Raw genomic sequence first — 23,603 nt, forward strand, 5'->3', positions numbered from 1 at the left:
CCTAAATCAGAAGTTACTGGGTCATGTCTAGGGGCAACTGAAATTGTGTACTCGAGGACTGATAGAGGCAGGTTGGACTTATATCTGTGAAATGCTGTATTTTTGTTAACAACAGTGAATTAGAGAATGTGTTATTTAGTTATCCCGAGTACATATAAGAAACTTGTCTTTGTGAGAATATCCTCTTAATATTCCCCCCTAGCATCCTGGTACTTAGAGGCTTAGTAGATCCAGAAGCTGCCTCTGCAAAGTCAGACCCATTTAGTCCATGTCTGCTGGTTCACAGGATTGATATCCCTGCCCATCCCATCCGGGCAAAGTGGTATGAGGGTTGAAAAGCCTCAGAATTGGCAATTATGAGGCATATTACATGTCTTCTCAGTAAATGGCCCCCAGAATGTCTCAATTGTGAAAAAAAATTGTGTACCTGTCATTTAGATTTGAAAATATAATCATTGGGAATGTACTATGGAAATCTCACAAACTTAAAATGTATTTACTTTACTGGATGTTAGATGGGCATGGCTCTCTGAATAAACCCCGAGGTAGTTCCTATGTATTGTAAGATATTCATTAAAATATTTTTTTGTTTTAATAATAACCTTTAATAATTAAGTATAATGTGTTGTATTTTTTAATGTAGGTTAAGTTTCAAGGATGCTACACTTGCAGCAAATAACAATATTTTCGGAAATGTGCCAAGGACATCAGAAGAGTTTGACAATAATACCCAGCAGCTGAGATGGCAGGAATGTGTAGATCACAACAATCCCAATATTACATATGACTTGCATACAGGAGCCATTGACAATGGGTATATATATAAACATGTTTGTAAAAACTCCTTGTGTGTTTCAATAAAAACAAGAGTTAGATTTAATACAGGCAGTCCCAGGGTTACGTACAAGATAGGGTCCGGAGGTTTGTTCTTAAGTTGAATTTGTATGTAAGTCGGAAATGTATATTTTATAATTGTAGATCCAGACAAAAAAATTTTGGCCCCAGTGACAATTGGAGTTTAAACATTTTTTGCTGTAATGGGACTGAGGATTATCAATAAAGCTTCATTACAGACACATTACAGCTGATTATTATAATCTGGGACTATAGTAAAGCATTCAGAAAGCTTCACCAGAGGTCAGAGGGGTCTGTCTGTAACTGTGGGTTTTCTGTAAGTCGGGTGTCCTTAAGTAGGGGACCGCCTGTATATCATTGTTGTTTTTTTATTCAGCACTACTATCATATTATGGCAAAATATATGTATGTTTTGAATAAACTATTTTCGTAACAAAACCAAAAATGCAAATGAATAATGCAGCTAAATAGTGCAGGGCCCTTTCACATAACAAAATGCTTCTATCCAATAGTGCAAGTTTTCCCATTTAAAAAAATGAGAGACCTGTAATTGACATCAAAAGTAGACCTCAGCTGTGCACAAAATGAGAAAACAAATCCAGAAATCACATTGTCTCATTTTTAAAGAATTTAATTGCAAATTATGGTGGGAAATAAGTATTTGGTCACCTACAAACCAGCAAGATTTCTGACTCTCACAGACCTGTAAATTCTTCTTTAACCCCTCAAGGACACAGGGTTTTTTTGCACATTTCTCACTCTCAACCTTCAAAAAACCAACCTGTTTGAGGGCTTATTGTGTGTGTAACAAATTTTACTTTTTCGTGATGTTATTTACTATTCCATGCCATGTGCTGGGAAGCAGGAAAAAAATCCCCTATGTGAAAAAAAAAAAAAAGAAACAAAAACGCATGTGCGCCACGTTCTTGTGGGCTCAGTTTTTACGACATCGCTAGAGTGTTCAATCCCACTTTTGGTGTGTGATTGCCCTATGGGCGTGATGTGGGTTCGCCTCTAGAGGTTTCAGGCATTAATTCTTCACCCTACTTTAGCCAATGCAGACATTGTTGTATCTGCAATGTGTTTTTTTTTTTTTTTTGTTTACTTTTCTGCACCACGTTAAACTATACAATTCCCCCTCTTTCAAGCAGACTTAAAGGCACAACAAGCAGCCATAATTTGGTTCCTTGGGTTTCTCCGTTTGTAAAGAAAAGTAATTCCACAACGCCTAATAGACTAAAGGACGACGAGCCAGCACCAATTCCTGGTAAGAATCATTCTTTTGCGTATTAATTATATTAAAATATCAAGGTGTATTTAATATTTCAGATGACTCTTCATGATAAGTGTAGTACATGATAAGTGCATTTTTAGCAATTTGACTTTCTACAGCCTCCATCTTCTGTTCTTCATAGTTGGTAGTGAGTTGGTAGTATCTCTGTCATCACCCATACACCAGAAGCAGCATAACCAACATGTAGGACATTTATGAAACCGGATGAGAAGGGGCTTACTATCAGCCGCAGCACTAAGCTGAATACAGTTTTAGTAAGTGGAGACCAATGAAATCCTAACTTGTTTTATACTTGTAGGAATATGAATCCAAAATTGGTGGAGTAAAACTTAGCTTTTCATATATATATTAGTCGAGTGGCTGGAACGTGGGGGGGGGCTTGCCTCGATCAGAGGAAGACGTGCATCGGACAGGTTAGATGAGCCTTGATTTGAGATTGATGCAAGCTGGGCTTGGGTGTCAAGTAAAGGGCTAATTTGTAGGGTGTGTGTAATCCCAGATAAATGGAGGGTTGACTGAATCTCACTAGGGTAAATCTCCTGGGACTAAGGAGACTAAACCTATTACACCCTATTCTGTGAGCCCTATTGATACCCTAAGTGCCTAGCTTCCGAGCTGTAACCCTAAACGGCTATAACCCCGACCAGAACCTTTCCCTAGGTCCCAAATTGTTGTTTGCTAGTATGTGTGGTCCTGACATGGCATGTTTCGCCCTGTGGGCTTGTCGGGGGACAGGACAAGAAAACCTGTCAAGCAGAGAAAAACAAATGATAAATGTGTGTTTGTTTGTGGATTTCTTTTTAATCAAAACGCTGTTAGTATCTAAAGTTACAGGAGTGGAATATGAACCTGTTGGTGGGAAGACGGGGTTACTCACTGGTTCAGTTTTCTTGTAAGAAAAATAAAAAGTTAGAAGTTGAAGTCGCAGACAAATTCTCCACTGACCCGGGCTTCATTTCCCTAGAAAAACAACTACAGAACTCATTGGAACGTTTTCAATATCACTTCAAAGAGAGAAAACACAAACATTTAATCCAGATCTAGGGGAATTTAGGGACAATAAAGCCTAGACACACACCAGACACACACCGTTCCATTTTCTAGCGACACTAACAGCATAGATGTGTTTGCTAAATTAGTACACGAGGAATTGGAGATGATAGATACCCGGTCCCTGCATCTTAACTGTTGTCGAGAAGAAATTTGGGCACTTTCCTCACTTGAAAATATTTGAATTTTGGTGATTAAACTCTCAGACAAAGGGGTTATTATCAATTAACCTGATTATCAGATTGTGTGAAAATATTCTTAAAGATAAGGATTTTTACGCAATTCTAGACCGGGATCCAACCGCTGCATTTTACTCTGAACTTGAATTAATTGTGTCCAGCGCCACATATCTAAAATCATCTCGGGGAAGAACAAAAATTCTTTCTTCCAAATCATCCAGTCACGGCCACTTTTTATACCCTACTAAAGGTTCACAAAGGCCTCAATCCCTTGAAGGGACGGCCTATAGTGTCGGGCGTGGGCTCCCTATGTCAACTTCTGGGGATTTACATTGACCAGATACTGATCCCATTTGTTGAAAGTCTCCTATCATACATCAGGGACGCTACCGACCGTCTACAAAGACTGGAGGGTCTCAAGGTGGGTCCTACCAGCTATTTGGCGAGCATCGACGTCAAGGCCCTCTACTCTTCCTTCCACCATAGTCTTGGCTTAAAAGCAGTAGAAAGCTTCTTGAAGACTAGAAGTAATCAATTCCATCTACACAATAACTTTGTCTTACAAATTTTGGAATTCTCCCTGAAACACAACTTTTTTACATTGGGGGGTAAACTGTACCACCAGCTCAGGGGCACAGAAATGGGTAGCTCATGTCCACCCAGCTACGCCAACCTGCTCCTGGTGCATCGTCTGTAAAGTGGGAGGCCACTGATGGATCAAACAAGTGACCCTGTGGGCCCATTTAATAGATGACGTGTTTACCATTTGGGATGGCACAACTGAACCATTCTCTGAGCTAATAAATGATCTAAAGCAAAACATACTAGGTTTGAGATTTACCTCTGAGATGCATCAAAATACTCTGCCCTTCCTGAATACATTAAACCAACAGCCATTTACTCCCTTCTATGATGGGAATCCAACCATCCCATTCCCTGAGAATATGCAGGAATTCCACCACAGTACAAGAATTCCAGACACAAGCAAAAAAACCCACTTTTTATCAAGAGTCACTCAACTTTCCTCAGTTCTATAAGATCTGTCATATAGGCTCAGGAGGGCGCAATGACGTAGCACACTTACCTGCTGAACGGGCTTCTGAGTCCGGAGTTCTGCCGATCGCATCGCTGCCTAACCACGCCCCCATCCACTACACACTCTGTGATTGGAGGGGAGTTAGAAGCTGGGACCAGGACGAACATAGTGGGAGTTCCTAACTCTCACAGATTGCGCTCACATTTAAAAACCCTAACGTCACAGTCATGTTTGTGCCCACTGGCCATATCACACTATGATCTATCCACACCAGGACTAGACCTAAAACGTCTTTGCACATTACAGGCGACCCCTACTTAAGAACACTCGACTTACATACGACCACTAGTTACAAACGGACCACTGGATATTGGTAATTTATTGTACTTTAGTCCTAGACTACAATAAACAGCTATAACAGTTATCACAGGTGTCTGTAATGAAGCTTTATTGTTAATCCTGATTCTTATGACAACCCAACATTTTTAAAATCCAATTGTCACAGAGACCAAAAAGGTTCTGGCTGGGATTACAGTGATAAAATATACAGTTCCGACTGTTCAGTGATCTGGATCGATCACAGTATAGCCATACACAGTGGGGGTGTGCCTGATAATTTCCTATTATAGTCTTTATAAAGGCCGCTATTTTAGGGAGCCTCTGTGACAGGGGAATGATTATATGTCAAAGTACAGGACACAGGCATTGTGTGCAGAAGCGTGTAGTGGCATCATACATACACACTGCATACATGAATGGGCTGCAGACAAAGGGACCAGCTCCCCAGCCTGTTCATTTAGGTGGTGTGGATAGGACAGGGCCCTTCACTAGTGCAGCTCATGGCCCTGATGCATGTCATGTGAGTGGAGCAGCAATTACTGAATAACTGGCTGCCATCCTTTGCACCTTTAGCTACTATAAACCTCATGTAACTTACATCATTTATACAAGTTCATCTTTCCTGACATTTCTTCAATCCTCTTGACATCCATTAATAATTACAGCAAATCTTTATATAACACCATCATATTCCATAGCACATAACAGATTATTTGACAAATGAACTAATAAATTGCATAGCAGTAACAAATGAAACATTTGGAAGGAGGGCCATGTTCACAAGAATTTATAATCTATGAGGACAAAGGGATGATGCAGGAGGAGACGGCACCTGTACAAAAGTCCGGCCGTTCTTTAAATTGGATACAAGAGGTAAACTTGGGCAGTCCATGGCTTATGTAGAAGATCATTGCAGCATGGGGCTATATTTTCGTTAATTATCGGCATCCAGAGCCGTCTGTATCTAGGTGTTGTCTGTAAGTCGGGTGTCCTTAAAGGAAACCTACCACTGCTCGCATGATGAAATCATGCGAGCAGACCACCCAGTAGGCTACTTAAGCTCTCGGCACCTATCGCGCATGTGCAGACACTAAGTCTCGCACAGCCGGCCGGCGAAAGGTGCCGAGAGCTTGGTGACGTCACGGCTCTCGGCACCTGAAGGAGGAATAATTAAACATCGGAAGCCACCGCCAGCCCGAAGATGGCGCAGGGTAGCACCGGAGGGCTCATTTAAATATGTAAGAAAATGGTTTTTTTAGCTAAACTAAAGTTTGCTGAGCCTAACAAAACTATGTGCCGGCATCAGCATTAAGTAGCCTACCGTGTGGTCTGCTCGCATGATTTCATCATGCGAGCAGTGGTAGGTTTCCTTTAAGTCTGGGACTGCCTGTAAATAGTGCTGAATGAAACGGTCACTAGCTGTGCACCATAATCTAAGTTGCACTGGTCTGCAGAGCAACCTGTTTAATGGTATTAAATGCTGAGAGATTACATAGATGGGAGCAGTACAAAGAGTTGGCCAGTGAATTGAGAGTGAAAGTTACATGCAGTTAGTTTGAAAAGCCTGCTTGAAGAAATGTGGTTTTTAGCACACATTTGAAACATTTCCGCATGATGGATTGAAAATTGCCTTGTGAGATGTTTGGACTTTTTTTTGCTTTTAACCCTTACAGCCCTTTTTTGTTTTTGTGTTTGTTTTGAACTCTCAATTTACCCTCATTCCAAAAGAGATAACTTTGTTATCTGTGGGACAAATTGTCTTTTTTAGTGGTGCCATTTAATATTCCATGCAATGTACTGGAAAGGTTTTATTCTGCGCTCCAAATGACACTTTCTCTTTTTTTTTTATTCCTTGAGTCTGTGCAATCACAGGGATACCAAATTTATTTTATTTTAACTTTTTCACACTTTAGTGTATGGACCTATGTAAGGTGTTATTTTTTGCGGTAGCCGTTGGTGTATTAAATTATATCAATTTGGGTCCTATATGACTGCTTTTTTTCGATACGGTATTCATGGCCAGGAATAGGTTAACAGGTTAACAACCACACTATTAGTGCAAGTACCGACCGCGTCAGTACTGGTGTCAGACAGCCGACAATTGCGGTGTACCCCCCTGCAGCACCACATTATAGTACGTCCTGGTGTGCGTAGGGGTTAAAGCCTTACTCTGCAGTAAACAAGGTCGTAACTTTATCCCTGAGCTGTCTGGTGTGTTCCTTGGTTTTCATGATGGTGTTTTTTCTCTAATGTTCTCTAATAAACCTCTGAAGCCTTTACAATAAATTAAATTGCAAACTGTTATACTTGCTTATTAGGTAATATTTTAAGGCCATTCTACAGAAAGGATTTTATTTAGAGGTATCATAGTTCAGAGGGAATAATCTTATACATGAAAAAGACGTGTGCTATATATGAGCAAAAAAGTCACAAAAAGAACAATCTTTAATTATATCCAATACAGACAAAACATTGTGGTCCTGCATAAGGGAGACGTGTTCAATCACACTACGGTGGGAGGTCCTTTCCTGTTCCCAGGTCTCCTTAGCTACATCCAAAAGCCCACGTGGGGAACGGCCATATAACAGCTCAAAGGGTGAGAAACCCGTGGAGGACTGGGGAACTTCACGTATGGCAAACATCAGATAAGGCAACAAACAATCCCAGTCCTTCCCATCTTTGCTGACCACTTTCTTTAGCATCCCCTTCAAGGTCTTGTTAAACCTCTCGACCAGGCCATCTGTCTGAGGATGATATACAGAAGTGCGGAGCTGTTTAACCTGCAGAAATGTACACATATCCTTCATTACTCTAGACATGAATGGGGTACCCTGGTCAGTCAAGATTTCCTTGGGGAGGCCTGTGCGGGAGAATACCTGGAACAGCTCCCATAGCAATGTTTTTGGAGGAGGTGTCCTTAACGGAATTGCCTCTGGATACCACGTAGCGTAGTCCAGGATAACCAGGATGTACTGGTGCCCCCTTGTGGATTTGACTATGGGGCCAACCAAATCCATTGCAAACGGGACCAGAGGACTCCTGAAGTGGGACACCGGGGTAGTAAGTTGACACTCAGGGCAGGAGCTACAATACCGGTTTACCTCCTCCCACACCCCAGGCCAGAAAAATCTCTGCAGGATCCTCTCTCGGGTCTTCTCAGCACCTAAGTGCCCTCCCAGCACATGTTTATGTGCCAAATCTAGCACCAGCCTACGGTGAGATTGGGGTACTACAAGTTGCTCAACCTCCTCACCCCGTATCTGGTCAACCCTGTACAACAGTTCCCCAACAATCACCATTCGGGGGTATATTTTGTCAGCCCCTAGTATTTGGAGTACCCCATTTATCACTTTAACATTCTCCGTGCTTAAAATAAGGTAGGGGCCTCTAGATGTGCAGCCCCAAAATTTACACGGGAAATCTCAAGGTCTGGCATGTCGGTCACCTCCTCGTGACCCTCGACCTCACCAGCTAGGACCTCTAGGGGAGAGAATTCATCACCTGGGGTCACCCCTACTGCTGGTGTGGGTACATTGGCCTCAAAGGGTTCAGTTGCTAAGGCCGGATATATCTGATGTCCATTATCTGTAATAGCACCTGAGGTGGGTCTTCTTCTCCAGAGGTCCCAAAACACCGGTAAGTCTCTGCCGATAATAGCGTCATGAAACAGGGTCCCCACCACCCCTACTTCATGGGTAATAGTACCACAAGGTGTATGTAGGTTGATGACGTATATTCGCGAGTGTCCCCATGTATACATAACACTCCCACTTTACGCCCACTGTATAGTCCAGGATCAACCAAAGTTCACCAGGGTGACCAGACTCCCTGAGTCTAGCAAGGCTTCCACCGTGTGACCCCCCGATTGTGACCATACATACTTGGGGTTCTGCATCCGTGACCGACTCGGCAGCCAGAACCGGCCGGGCAAACAGTGACATTCGCCGGGTCTGGTTGCAGTCCATTGGCTCCACTGACGGGGGACAGTTGGCAGCAATATGGCCCATTTCATGGCATTGCCAGCACTGGATACGGCTATGACCTCTGTCACAAGCCTCATTGGGTTTCTGTGTATCTGAGGCCCCCAATGAACCCCCTCCCATCCTGACCTGGTTCCCCTTTTCGGCAGTAGCAGTCTTACCAGATGGTTTAGTGGCCTTGTCACTGGCACTGCTTCGTGTGGGAGAGGTAAGTAGAAGATCCTCCGTAGCCCGATATCTCTCTACTAGGGACACAAGCATTTGTGTGACCGGCCTGTCCAACCCATCGCTGGAGCCGAGAGGGCAGAGAACGGGTGAACTTGTCAGGAACCACTCTTTGACCATCTGTGCTGGGGTGCAGTCCTCTGGTTGTAGCCACTTCCGGACAAGATGGATCAGGTCATGCATTTGGGAGCTGGAACGAACTTGTATGGCGACCCCAAGACGAGCCAGAATCTCCGCCTTTAGCTGGGGGTACTCACAGGCTTCTGTTTCACTCAGGTCATAGTAGGCCTTCTGCGATTCGCCTGTCAGGAACGATGCCAATACATCTGCCCACTGCTCAGCTGGTAACTCCTCTCAGCTACTCGCTCGAACACAGTGAGATATGCCTCCACGTCGTCGGTCGCTGTCTTCCTTTGTAAGGCCATCTGCACTGCAGCTCGTGCGGAATGCTGGACAACCGGGTACCATTGCAAACCAGTATGGGACCCCTCAGTAGTCGTTGCTTGCGGTGCTGCCATAATGCCAGAAAACTTTTCCATCATCAGCTTAAACATAGCTCGGGACTCGTCCTGTTGTTGCTGGAGCATGGCTTGCTGCTGGCGGGACCTCTCCTCCTGTTATTTTATAGAATGTACCCATCCCTCATCCCATCACCTTTTTTAGATAAGAAGCCACCTGATCCAGTCTCAAGAAAACTGTAGCAATCCAGTGAGGAACCAAACATAACACATGAAATACCTATAAACTTATGCAAGTCCCAAGGGACCTGGCCACATGTGCCAAGCATATAAATACCTGAATAGCAAGGGCCAAGTGAATGATCAATGAGATAGACCTGACAAGGCAGGCAACTAATCCAGAGAAAAAAAACTGAGAAATTCTTTCCTGGTAGCCGGCACACTTGTCAAAGAGAATAAAAATATATTTTCAGCTCACCTCATCAATGTCCTGTAAGATCGGTGCACGGAGTACCTGAGCCAGAGTCGGTCCTTGTGAGAGAGAGACATAGTGATGTGTCCAGCACTCGACCAAATCCACATAGTTGGAGTTTTAAAAAACAAAAACTTTTATTTCATAAGTGTTAAAAACAAGATATCACTGCCATGACGAGAGATCTAAGGAAAAACTGAACTCATGTGGCTTCTTATCTAAAAGGTGATCTTTTTGTTGCATATCAGGGAAGGGTACATCCCATACAATAGATTTCCTGTGTTTCCGTTTTTGTACTTTTTAATTGCTTTTAGAATGTATATGTATCTGTGTTAATTGTTCTAGTTAATCCTTTTGGCTCATATATTGCATAATTCTTTTTCTTGTATAAGATTATTGCATATTAACCCCTTAACGCTCTGCGCCGTAGCTCTACGGCGCAGAGGTATAAGGGATGTATGAAGAGGGCTCACGGGCTGAGTCCTCTTCATACAGAGGTGGGGGTTTTTGCATATTGCACAAAACCCCCACCGCTAATAACCGCGGTCGGTGCTTGCACCGATCGCGGCTATTAACCCCTTCAACGCCGCCGGCAAAGTCGCCGGCGGCGTTTAAAAGACGGCGGCGCGTGGGCGCCGCCATCTTTTTTTCGATCGCCACGCCCCCGAACGTCATCGGGGGGCGGCGATCGGTTGGCATGGTAGCCTCGTGTCTTCTTTTGACACGAGGCTATCTGGCAGCTGCAGATTCGTTACAATGAGCCAGTGGCTCATTGTAATGAATGTGCTGCAAAAATGCCATATATTGCAATACAGAAGTATTGCAGTATATGGTAGCAGCGATCTGACCATCTAGGGTTAATGTACCCTAGATGGTCTAAAAGATAGTGAAAAAAAAAATAAAAAAAAAAGTTTAAAAAATAAAAAAAATTAATAAAATATTAAAAGTTCAAATCACCCCCCTTTCCCTAGAACGGATATAAAACATAATAAACAGTAAAAATCACAAACATATTAGGTATCACCGCGTCCCAAAATGCCCGATCTATCAAAATATAAAAACGGTTACAAGCGGCGGTGACCTCAGAGGCGGGAAATGGCGCCCAAATGTCCGAAATGCGACTTTTACACCTTTTTACATAACATAAAAAATGAAATAAAAAATGATCAAAATGTCGCACAGACCTCAAAATGGTAGCAATGAAAACGTCGCCTCATTTCGCAAAAAATGACCCCTCACACATCTCTGTGCGCCAAAGTATGAAAAAGTTATTAGCGTCAGAAGATGGCAAAAATTTTTTTTTCTTTTTTGTACACATTCGTTTAATTTTTGAAAATGTATTAAAACACAATAAAACCTATATAAATTTGGTATCACCGCGATCACACCGAACCAAAGAATAAAGTAGGCGTATTATTTGGAGCGAAGAGTGAAAGTCGTAAAAACTGAGCCCACAAGAACGTGATGCATGTGCGTTTTTTTTTCAATTTTTCCACATTTGGAATTTTTTTTCAGCTTCGCAGTACACGGCATGTTAAAATAAATAACATTACGGGAAAGTAAAATTTGTTACGCACAAAATAAGCCCTCACACAGGTCTGTACACGGAAAAATGGAAAAGTTATGGATTTTTGAAGTTGGAGAGCGAGAAATGAGCCGGAAAACCCTCCGTCCTTAAGGGGTTAAAGTGTGTGACCATGATTTGTCATTTAGCTGTGCGTACCCTTCCATTTTTTTTGGAGTTCAGAAGGAAGAAAATGTATTACAAAATTACAACTAGACTTGCATTCTTTTTTTCTGTAGGTGTACACTAAAATTTGTATTATAGAATATGTTTACAAAAATTGTTTACTATATTATATCTTGATTATGTCTTTCAAGAAATAAAATTCTTTTCTGAGGCTCCCAGTAGTTTAAAGAAGTCTGAAAATGTGAAGACCTCACAGATCAGTAGTTCTATATCCGAAAGGTTTGTATTATTTGTATTGTTGTAATACGTGCTAAAATATGGTTTGAGCAGCAACGTAACTTTTTATCCCCATGCCTTCAAAGCCGGCATGGGGATCAAAGTTTCCATAATTCTATTTTTGGAATTTACCATTTCACTAAGTGTGGTATAAGCTTAGAAATACTTTAAACCCTTAGTGACCACCCATATGGGTTTTTACATATGTCACCAAGAGTCCTTAGGCTAGGCTCGTGGAGAAACCTGAAAGTTGTAGTTTGGGAGCATAGGTATCTGACATACATGCAAATGAAAGGTGTCTGTTAAACAGCCCTGTATTTTTATGCAGTAACCTAAGGTTTAATGCAGATGTGGTAAGCAGGAGTAGTCTGATTGTACATGTTGGCTAAGCCTGCATAGACCCTTGTATTTCAAGTATTGAATCCACACTGGAAAATGTAATTTTTCTGAGAAGTATGCCATTACAGTGTCCAATATGTTATGCCCAGCTTATACACATACTCTGTGGGCTGAGACTGTGGGTGGTGTCATTTTTCCGACTTTTGTTGACATTTTCAATGTTACCATTTTTAGCACTGTATGACCATTTTTTATAGAATTTTTATATTTTTTAAAATGGCAGAAAAAGTAGCATTTACGACTTTGGGCGCTATTTTCCGTTAAGGGGTTAAACGCAGGGAAAAATCATTATATTTTGATCTGGCATTTTCGGACGCGGTGATACCTAATGTGTTTATGATTTTTACTGTATTTATATTTATATCAGTTCTAAGGAAAGGGGGTGATTTTGAATTTTTATGGGTTTTTTTATAATTTTTTTTTAACTTTAAAAAAATTTTTTACTATTTTTCAGATTCCCTAGGGTACTTTAACCATAGGTTGTCTGATCAATCCTACCATACAGTCATATGAAAAGTTTGGGAACCCCAATTAATCTTAAGCATTTTTCGTTATCAAAGTTTGGGCTTTTGCATCAGCTATTTCAGTTTGATATTTCTAATAATTGATGGACACAGGAATATTTCAGGATTGAAATGAGGTTTATTGTACTAACAGAAAATGTGCAATATGTATTAAAACAAAATTTGACAAGTGTAAAAGTATGGGCATCTCAACAGAAAAGTGACATTAATATTTAGTAGGTCCTCCTTTTGCCTCTAGTTGCTTCCTGTAGCTTTAATGAGTTCCTGGATCCTGGATGAAGGTATTTTTGACCATTCCTCTTAAGTAAACAATTCCAGTTCAGTTAAGTTTGATGGTCGCCGAGCATGGACAGCCTCTTCACATCATCCCACAGATGTTCAATGATATCCGGGTCTGGGGACTGGGATGGCCATTCCAGGACATTGGTAAATGTTCCTCTGCATGAATGCCTGGCTAGATTTGGAGCAGTGTTTTGGATCATTGTTTTGCTGAAATATCCATCCCCGGCGTAACTTCAACTTTGTCACTGATTCTTGAACATTATTCTCAAGAATCTCCTGATGCTGTGAAGAATCCATGCGACCCTCAACTTTAACAAGATTCCCGGTGCCGGCATTGGCCACACAGCACCAAAGCATGATGGAACCGCCACCAAATTTTATAGTGGGTCGCTGTGTTTTTTGGCCACCACGCCTTTTTGTATGACCAAACAACTCAATCTTTGTTTCATCAGTCCACAGGACCTTCTTCCAAAATGAAACTGGCTTGTCCAAATGTGCTTTTGCGTACCTCAGGCGATACTGTTTGTGACGTGCAGAAATGGCTTCTATTGTATCACTCTCCAGTACAGCTTCTCCTTGTGCAAAGTGCGCTGTATTGTTGACTGATGCACAGTGACACCATCTGTGGCAAGAGGATACTGCAGGTCTTTGGAGGTGGTCTGTGGATTGTCCATGACCGTTCTCACATTCTTCTTCCCTGCCTTTCTGATGTTTTTCTTGGCCTGCCGCTTCTGGGCTTAACAAGAACTGTCCCTGTGGTCTTCCATTTCCTTACTATGTTCCTCACAGTGGAAACTGACAGGTAAAATCTCTGAGAAAACTTTTTGTATCCTTCCCCTGAACAACTATGTTGAACAATCTTTGTTTTCAGATCATTTGAGAGTTGAGAGAGATTAAGAGCCCATGAAGCCGCTCCTCAGAGGAGATTCAAATAGGAGAACAACTTGCAAGTGGCCACCTTAAATACCTTTTCTCATGATTGCATACACTCGGCTATGAAGTTCAAAGCTCAATGAGGTTACCAAACATATTTAGTGCTTCAGTAAGTCAGTAAAAAGTAGTTTGTAGTATTCAAATTAAGCAAATGATAAAGGTACCCATACTTTTGCACCTGTCAAATTTTGTTTTAATGCATATTGCACATTTTCTGTCAGTAAGATAAACCTCATTTCAATCCTGGAATATTACTGTGTCCATCAGTTATTAGATATATCAAACTGAAATAGCTGTTGCAAAAACCCCAATTTTGATAACTTAAAATGATTAAAATTAATAGGGGTGCCCAAACGGTTTCATATGACTGTATACTGCCATGCTACACTATGGCAGTATACAGGGATTTTCTTCCCATACAGACGGTCCCCTACTTAAGAACACTCGACTTGCATACGACCCCTAGTTACAAACTGGATATTGGTAATTTACTGTACTTTAGTTCTAGGCTACAATGATCATCTGTAACAGTTATTACAGGTGTTTGCAATTAAGCTTTATTGTTAATCCTGGTTCTTATGACCATCCAACATTTTTAAAATCCAATTGTCACAGAGACCAAAAAAGTTCTGGCTGGGATTACAATGATAAAATATACAGTAGCGACTTACATACAAATTCAACCTAAGAACAAACCTACAGACCCTTTCTTGTATGTAACCCGGGGTCTGCCTGTATACTGATACCACATTATTATTGAGGGGTTACAACGAGACAGGCTGTCATGGCGACGGATCGCTGATCCCTGATGACGTCATGGGGAGCAACGATCCTTGGCAAGATGGCGGAGCCCATGCGATCGGTGGGAAAACACCCGCGATCGCTGCTAGCAGGGTGTTACTGGTAATTCTTTACTGCAATCTGCAGCAAAGACTTACCGACTATTGAGAGGGCTCATCCCGTGAGCCCTCTCCATGCACCCGGCATGTGACCATAATACTACCTTACATGTCGGTAAGGGGTTAAATTTACCATAAAGACATACCACCCAAATTACTGAAAAACATTTACAGTATGCCTGCTTCATGTCTGTACAGTACTAGGCCTCATGGCTAGGTCTTTGTAAGTGGTACATTGTAATGAATACTGTGTAAAATTGCCATATACTGCAATACAGTAGTATTGCAGTATATGGTAGGAACAATCAAACATCTAGGGTTAAAGTACCCTAGATGGTCTGAAAAATAGTAAAAAAAAAATTAAAAACTCTAAAAATTCGCCCCCCCTTTCTCTAGCACTAATATAAAACGTAATAAACCAAAAAAATCACAAACCTGTTAGGTGTTGCTGTGTCCCAAAATGCCTGATTTATCAAAACACAAAACAGTTATTCCCCACAGTGAACCCCATAATGGAAAATAGCACACAAATGTCCAAAAGACCAATTTTATACCATTTTATATCACATAAAATGTAATAAAAGTGATCCAAAGGTTGCACAGTCCTCAAAATGATAGCTATGAAACACTAGCACATCTTGCAAAAAATGATACCTTACACAGCTCCGTAGACCAAAGTATGAAAAAGTTATTAGTGTCAGAACATGGCGAAACGAAATGTATTAAAACTCATTAAATTTTATGTAAATTTGGCATCTCTGTGATCGTACCGAACCAAAGAATAAAGTGAAAGGTCGTAAAAACTGAGCCCACAAGAAGTGGCGCAAATGCAGAGTTTTTTGCCAATTTTGCCACAGTTGGAATTTTTTTGGAGGTGGAGAGCAAAAAAGTTATGGATGTAGAATGCATTAAATAAAAAAAAAAAGGTTGTGAAGGCCAAAAGTGGCAGCATTCTTCAGGGTTTACAGGGCATATAATTGTACACCATGTGTGCCTATATATACCGCAGGTTTTTTTTTTTTAACCATACTGTTTTTCTTTCTTAGAAGCAGACCAAAAGAACATTTTGTAAATGAAGATAATTTTGTTATTGAGGAAGAAAACAGTTGTAATTTGGGTCCTTGGGATCTTAGTTTAAAAAAGAAAAAGGCTTCCCCATCTTCCACTAAACTAAATGAAGATAAACCAGCACCAACTCCTAGTAAGACAGTTAAATTATTACTTTGTTATGGACTAATGTTGGGGCAAAAAAAAAAATTCATTACACACTTATGATTTTATAGTCAACCTACCATATATACACGAGTATTTTCAACACCATTTTTGGCTTGTACTTGAGTATATAAAAAAAATAAGCGTAGGGCTTCCCACTGGCAATCTCTACATCTCCTCTTCTCTTTTGGCTTCCTGTGTAGCGACATGGGTAAAGACTGCACTTATTGATGACCTCATAGCGTGTGAGTTGGAAGAGTGCATGGACCCTTCTCTAACCACGCTGCTAAACTTGAAGCTGAGGGAGTAGATGAGCTACAGGGAGTGCCATAGGTAAGTATTGAATTACAGGGCATTTAGTTAGTAGGGGAGTCTACGGGGCATTTAGTTAGTGGGGGCAGTCTGCGGGCCATTTAGTCAGTGGGGCCAGTCTGCGGCCATTTAGTCAGTGGGGGCCAGTCTGCGGGCCATTTAGTCAGTGGGGGCCAGTCTGCGGGCCATTTAGTCAGTGGGGGCCAGTCTGCGGGCCATTTAGTCAGTGGGGGCCAGTCTGCGGGCCATTTAGTCAGTGGGGGCCAGTCTGCGGGCCATTTAGTCAGTGGGGGCAGTCTGCGGGCCATTTAGTCAGTGGGGGCAGTCTGCGGGCCATTTAGTCAGTGGGGGCAGTCTGTGGGCCATTTAGTCAGTGGGGGCAGTCTGCGGGCCATTTAGTCAGTGGGGGCAGTCTGCGGGCCATTTAGTCAGTGGGGGCAGTCTGCGGGCCATTTAGTCAGTGGGGGCAGTCTGCGGGCCATTTAGTCAGTGGGGGCAGTCTGCGGGCCATTTAGTCAGTGGGGGCAGTCTGCGGGCCATTTAGTCAGTGGGGGCAGTCTGCGGGCCATTTAGTCAGTGGGGGCAGTCTGCGGGCCATTTAGTCAGTGGGGGCAGTCTGCGGGCCATTTAGTCAGTGGGGGCAGTCTGCGGGCCATTTAGTCAGTGGGGGCAGTCTGCGGGCCATTTAGTCAGTGGGGGCAGTCTGCGGGCCATTTAGTTAGTGGGGGCAGTCTGCGGGCCATTTAGTCAGTGGGGGCAGTCTGCGGGCCATTTAGTCAGTGGGGGCAGTCTTCAACCAATGCATTTTTGACCTCTAGGCTTATACTCGCCTCAATACATTTTCCCAGTATTTTGTGGTAAATTTATATTTGGGTCACTCAATATTTGTGTACTCCTGTATTTTGTATACTCAAATGTATACAGTAAATCTTTTGTGGTGCTTTTTTTTCAGGATGTGCACTTTTTCCATAGATGTTTGCAAATTTATTTCTATTTGTTGTTCAATGTAAAATTTTTAAAACTATATTTATTAAAAGTTAGGTTTGTAGGTTGTAGGAGCTGTGGATAAAATAATTTGTAGTAACGTTTCTTGATTATTTCTTTCAAGCAAAAGCCATTTCAGCTGAAGCTCCTAGTAGTTTGAAGACGAAAAATGAGACTGTGAAGGCATCACGGTTTAGTAATGCTACAAGGGAAAGGTTTGTTCTATCATGTTTATTTTCAAGTCATAAGAATTATAACTTTGTAAGTGATATTATTAATTTAACATAACACATAACCTAAACTTTTGTTACCGCATTTCTAATGAATAGTGCAGATCATAATAATGAACTTTATAATATACTTAAAGTGTAACTCTGATTTTATAATGATTTTTACCAAATTAATATGTGTTTTCCCTTTCAAAACAAACAAAAAGATGACCATGTTGTACTGATTATGGAGTAATGGCATTTTCTTTTCTAAACTACTTATCAATTCTCCTACTCGTATGCAGCGAAGTGGGCGGAGACTTTGCCCCAAAACTGGGTCCATAAGCTGTCCTCACTTTCCATGGGGTTTTGTGTTCTCTCATGAAGTAACTCCAGTGATAAATAATAACTGAGGATCTATACATTGACTAGCTTTCTACCTACTATCATGCGGAGGATGATTGAGCATGGAATAAGTATTATAGACCAGCAGTTGAAATAGTTACATGAAGTCTATAATCTTTGGTGTGTGAGCACTACGGGTTAAAGACAAAGGGGAACAGGGGAGAGCTAGAACCTCACTATCATTTGCAGCAGACAACTGCATCCACAGATCTGTACAGGGACTTGGCTCTCCTGCTGACTACACAGTGCGCAATGGGCGTATTTCCCATTGAAATGCATTGGGTCCTAGGATACCTATACGGCAATGGTACCTTATGGGTAGCATACACGTTTTGACATGGTCATGTGAAAGGAGCCTCAGTCTGTTTTCACTCTCTGCTGACTACAAGAAGCCCCTGGGATTTTCCACATGCTGCTAGCAGGGAAACATCTGCTCTTGAGGACAACCAGGGGCATTTGACTGCTAGACTGTGCTATATTGAAGTGTGTTAAGGAGCACAAGTGAGCAATAGATCAGGTTCAGGTGTCACAGAAGGGCTAAAAAAAAATATACAACTATCAAAAATAAATAATGATAAATTAAAGTGTCTATTAAAACCCTTAACATATAATGTAAAAAAAAAAAGTGAAAAATGATTAAAGGAAGCCTACCGCTTTAAAATGGTACTTCTACGCATCAAATACCGTGCACCAGTTCAGATGAGCTGGTGCCGGAGCATATCTTTGGCGCGTATCACCGTGCGCCGAAGCTGCTTAGAATATAAAGATTAAAAAAGTATTAAAAAGCATTACAGCGCTTTATGGAAATAATGAAGATATGATCTGGCGCCAGCTCACCCTGAGCTGGTGCAAGGTATTTGATGCTTATAAGTACAATTTTAAAGTGGTAGGTTTCCCTTAAACACATTACTGTTTCTGTAATATCCTCTACAATAAAATCATTATTGAACCATATTGAATAACGTGATATATAAGAAAAAATAGTTAAAAGTCATATCCACTACAAAATCATTCCAATAAAAAGTACAACTCAGCCCACAAAAAACAAAACGTCAAACAGCTCCACAGACAAAAAAAAATTAAATGTTATGTCCCCCAGAAGATGGCCATGCAAAAAGCAAGTGATTTTTCCGTAAATTTGTTTTTAGTTTTCAAAATTTAGTAAAAAAAAAAGTTCTGTATTTTTATACTGACTTACCATAAAGCCTATGTTGCTAGGCGATAAACGGTAAAAATAAATCCTGATTCTAAAAGTGGCTGTGTTCTTCAGGGCTAACAGTGCTACTGTTTTTTATTTACTGTAGTTATCTTTTAATTGGACCTGCTTTTTTTTAACACAGGCCAGAAGACAATATTGTTACTGAAGATAATTTTGTTATCGAGGAAGAAAACAGCTGTAGTTCGAATACTTGGATTTTTCCTTTTAAAAAGAAAACGGCTTACCCATCTTCTTCTAAACCAAATGAAGATAAACCTGAACGGACTTCTTGTAAGACAATAAAATTATGGCTTTCTTATGGACAAATATTGCAGCAAAAATGAAATATTTACAGGGAGTCCCCTGCTTAAGAACAGCCAACTTACAGACAACCCCTAGTTACAAACGGACCTCTGGATGTTGGTAATTTACTGTACTTTAGCCTTGGGCTACAATAAACAACTATAACTGTTATTAAAGGTGTCTGCAATTAAGATTTATTGTTAATTTTGGATCTGATTACAATCCAACATTTTTAAAAATCCAATTGCCACAGAGACCAAAGAAAATTGCCGAGAGCTGCAACTATAAAATATACAGTTCCGACTTGCATACAAATTCAACCTAAGAACAATTCTACAGAACTGATCCTGTACGTAACCTGGGGACTGCATGTAATGAAATTCTTGTGATTTTTATTCGACGTAAATCTTTTGTCGTGTGTTTTTCAGCATGTTCAATAATTTTTCAGGTATAGTGTAGATTTTTGTGAATTGAGAATTAGTTTCTGTTTGTTAAGTGTAGGGTGTATGGATATGACTGCTTCAGCAAATAATTATTGTTATACAATTTTCCAATACAGGCAGTCCAAGGGTTACGTACAAGATAGGTACCAGAGGTTTGTTCTTAAGTTGAATTTTATGTAAGTCGAAACTGTATATTTTATAATTGTAGATCCAGACCAAAAATTTATTTGTCCAGGTGACGGTTGGAGTTTAAAATTTTTTTTGCTGTCATGGGACCAAGGATTATCAATAAAGCTTCATTACAGACACCTCACAGCTGATCATTGCAGTCTGGGACTATAGTAATCCAGAGAGCTTCACCATGGGTAAGAGGGGGCAGAAGGGTCCACCTGTAACTATGGGTCCGCCTGTAAGTCGGGTGTCCTTAAGTAGGGGACCGCCAATTCCTAACGGTTTTCAAGATCTCTGCTTGCTGTCATTCTATAGGAAGCCTCTATGTTTTCTTCCAGTGGATAGAAATCTGTGCACGGCTCATTATATCACAGAGAGTAATCAGAGCTGTGTGTTATAATGAGCTGTGCATCGGTGTGTCCTTCACAAGAAAATTAACAGATTTTTATCCACTAAACATAGATGCTTACTGTAGAATGACAGCAAGTGGAGATCTAGAAAACAGAGGAATTGATACAGAAAGTATATAGGAAAGTTACATAGCTATTCATTATTAAAACAGTAACATTTATTTGTTGAAATGATAACACCCCTTTAAATATCAATCTTAAAAGTTTGCAAGTTGTAGAGACTGCGATAAGTCATTTCCAGTAAAATTTCTTGATTATTTCTTTCAAGCAAAAGCAATTTCAACTGAATCTCCCAGTAGTTTGAAGAAGAAACCTGAGAATGTGAAGGCATCACGGTTTAGTAATGCCACAGGTGAAAGGTTTGTTTTATCTTGTTGCTTTCTAAGTTATATTAATTATCTAATTTATTTTACATATTAGACCTGTAAAGACTTCTGGGTTCGGCCCTGTTGCACATTTGTTTCCACATGAGATCACTAATCGGCACCCAGTGTCTTGCATTGATTGCATACATTTTCATGGAAATGCATTTGCTATCGTTACGAGGCCTACCCTTGGGTATTAGGCCTCATATACATGACCCTATGGTCTTTTCTGTTCTGTTACGTATTGAACTGTATGGCACCTTATCCCTACCGTATCTGTATAAAATATACAGTGGGCTGGCAAATAACAGATGGCTGACTATTGGCTGGCTGACCGAATGCACCTGCATTAACACGTTAATTTTTGTTGTAATTTGTGCATATGGGAGATTATTTTTTGCGGGTTGAGATCTACTTTTTAGGTACGTCATTTAGGGGGATTCAGTAGTTGTTATTGAGATTTTATTAACTATTTCTTGGTGGTGGTAAAAATAATTATTAATTCTGGTTTAGGGTTTTTACCCCCTCCCCCATCATTTCACATTGTACAATAAAAATATGTTATCTTTATTCTATGGGTCACCACGATTATGGCAGTACCCCATTTGTATATCTTTTTATGGTTGACTTGTTTTGCAGAAAATAGAACTCCTTTTATGAGAAATTCATTTGGTTTTGTATCACCATGCATTAACGGATTTTTGTTTTTTGCGTAACAAGCTTTACTTTTTATTGGTATCATGTTGGGGAAAATATTACTTTTTGATCACCTGTTTTTATCCTGTTTTTATTAGGTCATTTGTGAAAATAACATCATTTTTGTTTTTTTTTACGGCGTTCACCATACGGATTTCCACTTTTTGCCTATGCAGACTTCAGCACAATCCTAATAGGCTTCTATGAAGGCAGCCCTGGGGTCCTTCAATATGTTTCAGTGCTGTCGTAGCAACTGTCAGCACCTCTGTGCCCTGATAGTCTCTGTAATGCCCTGTAATCCCCTATAGATGCCGCGGTCACCATGACTGCAGCGTCTGTAGGGTTAAACACCCGGGATCGCGATAGCCGGGAACCCGGCTTTTACATGCTGCGGGGATCCCACAATGATCGTAAAGTCTCTGCTTCTGAGCCCAGGTGATCACTATGATGTATCTGCCTGAAGGGTAGAACGTTTAAAAACACACTTTATTATTCATTAAAACTGGGCCTAATATACCCAAATATATTAATCAAAAATCAGGCTTTCATGCACTCTAGCCGATTGGGTAAGTGTTGCGTTTTTCCAATCCAGTATAGCCCAAGTGTGCACGAAACTAATGCGGGTGAAGAGACTCTGCTAATATCACATTTGTCACTATTGCCTGAGTATTGACTCCTAGAGCACACTACAATCACACCGCCTTAACGCAGAATTTTGTCACATAATTCAGAGGGGGTGGTGGCACACATGACGTTTTGAACCAGTTACTAAAGTAAACTAAAGTAAGCAGCTCCTAGTGCTTGAACAAACGCGGCAGGGTATAGTGTAATTGTCGGACAGCTCGCAAAGCTGTCCGACGTATTCATGAAGGGGCGGGTTTGGGGCGTGACTAGGGGCTGTGACTGCCGCCTAGCGCTCGGCAGTCAATGCCTGCCTATGGAGCGAGCGGGGCGGTCCGGGGTAGAGGCAGCGCCTTGGACCGCCCCTCATGAATACATCGGACAGCTTTGCGAGCTGTCTGACAATTACACTATACCCTGCCGCGTTTGTTCAAGCACTAGGAGCTGCTTACTTTAGTTTACTTTAGTAACTGGTTCAAAACGTCATGTGTGCCACCACCCCCTCTGATAGTCTCTGATGGCTCATGGGCCAACAATAGTTGGCCGATGATTACACTTTACACCGCCGCAGTGTTTGATAGCGTTACCAGAGGTTTCCGGTAACGCTATCAGTCTATCACTGTGGCGTTTGATCAAGCACTAGGAGCTGCTCACTTTAGTAAAAATTAATTTAGTAAAGGGGATGACAGGTCCTCTTTAAGCAGTCTGTTAAAAAAACCGCATGCGGTTTTTGAAAACGCATCAGTTTTTGACAGTTTTTGTCCAGTTTCCAATTATGTTAATTAAGAAAAACTGTCAATTGGGAAAAACTGTCAAAAACGGATGCATTTTCAAAATGCATGCGGTTTTTAATGGACTGCTTAAAAACGGACCAAAAAAACGGGTTCAAAACGCCACGTGTGCCACCACCCTTAGGCCGGAAGCACATGTGGCTTTTTGGGTACATGCCGGCCTTAGGGGGATGCCACACCTGGCGCTTTTAACCCGTTTTTGTTCAGTTTTTAAGCAGTCCGTTAAAAAGTCCATGCGTTTTTGATTGTTTTTTTTAAAAACACATGCAGTTTTGGACGGACTGCTTAAAAATGCCCCAAAAATGGGTTCACAATTCCACGTGTGCTGCCGGCCTTAGGGTGAAGACACACATGGCGTTTTTGGGCCGTTTTTACTAAGTGCATTTTCAGATCGTTAAAAAACGCATCAGTTTTTTTAAAACGCATGCGTTTTTGTCAGTTTTTCATTGCGCAATTTCGGAAAAACGGACAAAAACGCATGCCTTTTCAAAAAACGCTTGCGTTTTTAAAAAACGGATGCGTTTTTTAACGCATGCGTTTTTAACAATCTGAAAATGCATTTAGTAAAAACGGCCCAAAAACGCCATGTGTG

General features: G+C 41.1%; 1 protein-coding gene across 7 annotated transcripts in view; it reads left to right on the forward strand.

Annotated features, from left to right (window-relative positions):
• The window catches only part of CENPC (centromere protein C), a 127,472-nt gene that overhangs the window by 26,587 nt on the left and 77,282 nt on the right, over window positions 1-23,603 (forward strand). For 4 of the 7 annotated variants that reach the window (XR_011848779.1, XM_072114920.1, XM_072114938.1 and 1 more), the window contains exons 7-13: window positions 644-814; window positions 2,004-2,122; window positions 11,770-11,857; window positions 15,938-16,092; window positions 17,524-17,614; window positions 19,354-19,502; window positions 20,807-20,897. Coding sequence is in view for 6 of the 7 variants with exons in the window: in XM_072114920.1 (XP_071971021.1) it covers window positions 644-814; window positions 2,004-2,122; window positions 11,770-11,857; window positions 15,938-16,092; window positions 17,524-17,614; window positions 19,354-19,502; window positions 20,807-20,897 (864 nt within the window). In the remaining variant the exon portion in view is untranslated. The remainder of the gene's footprint in view (window positions 1-643; window positions 815-2,003; window positions 2,123-11,769; window positions 11,858-15,937; window positions 16,093-17,523; window positions 17,615-19,353; window positions 19,503-20,806; window positions 20,898-23,603) is intronic. The other 3 variants (XM_072114930.1, XM_072114957.1, XM_072114972.1) reach the window with 3 other exon arrangements.

The sequence above is a fragment of the Engystomops pustulosus genome, chromosome 1 (genome assembly GCF_040894005.1).
Source record: "Engystomops pustulosus chromosome 1, aEngPut4.maternal, whole genome shotgun sequence".
NCBI lineage: Eukaryota > Metazoa > Chordata > Amphibia > Anura > Leptodactylidae > Engystomops > Engystomops pustulosus.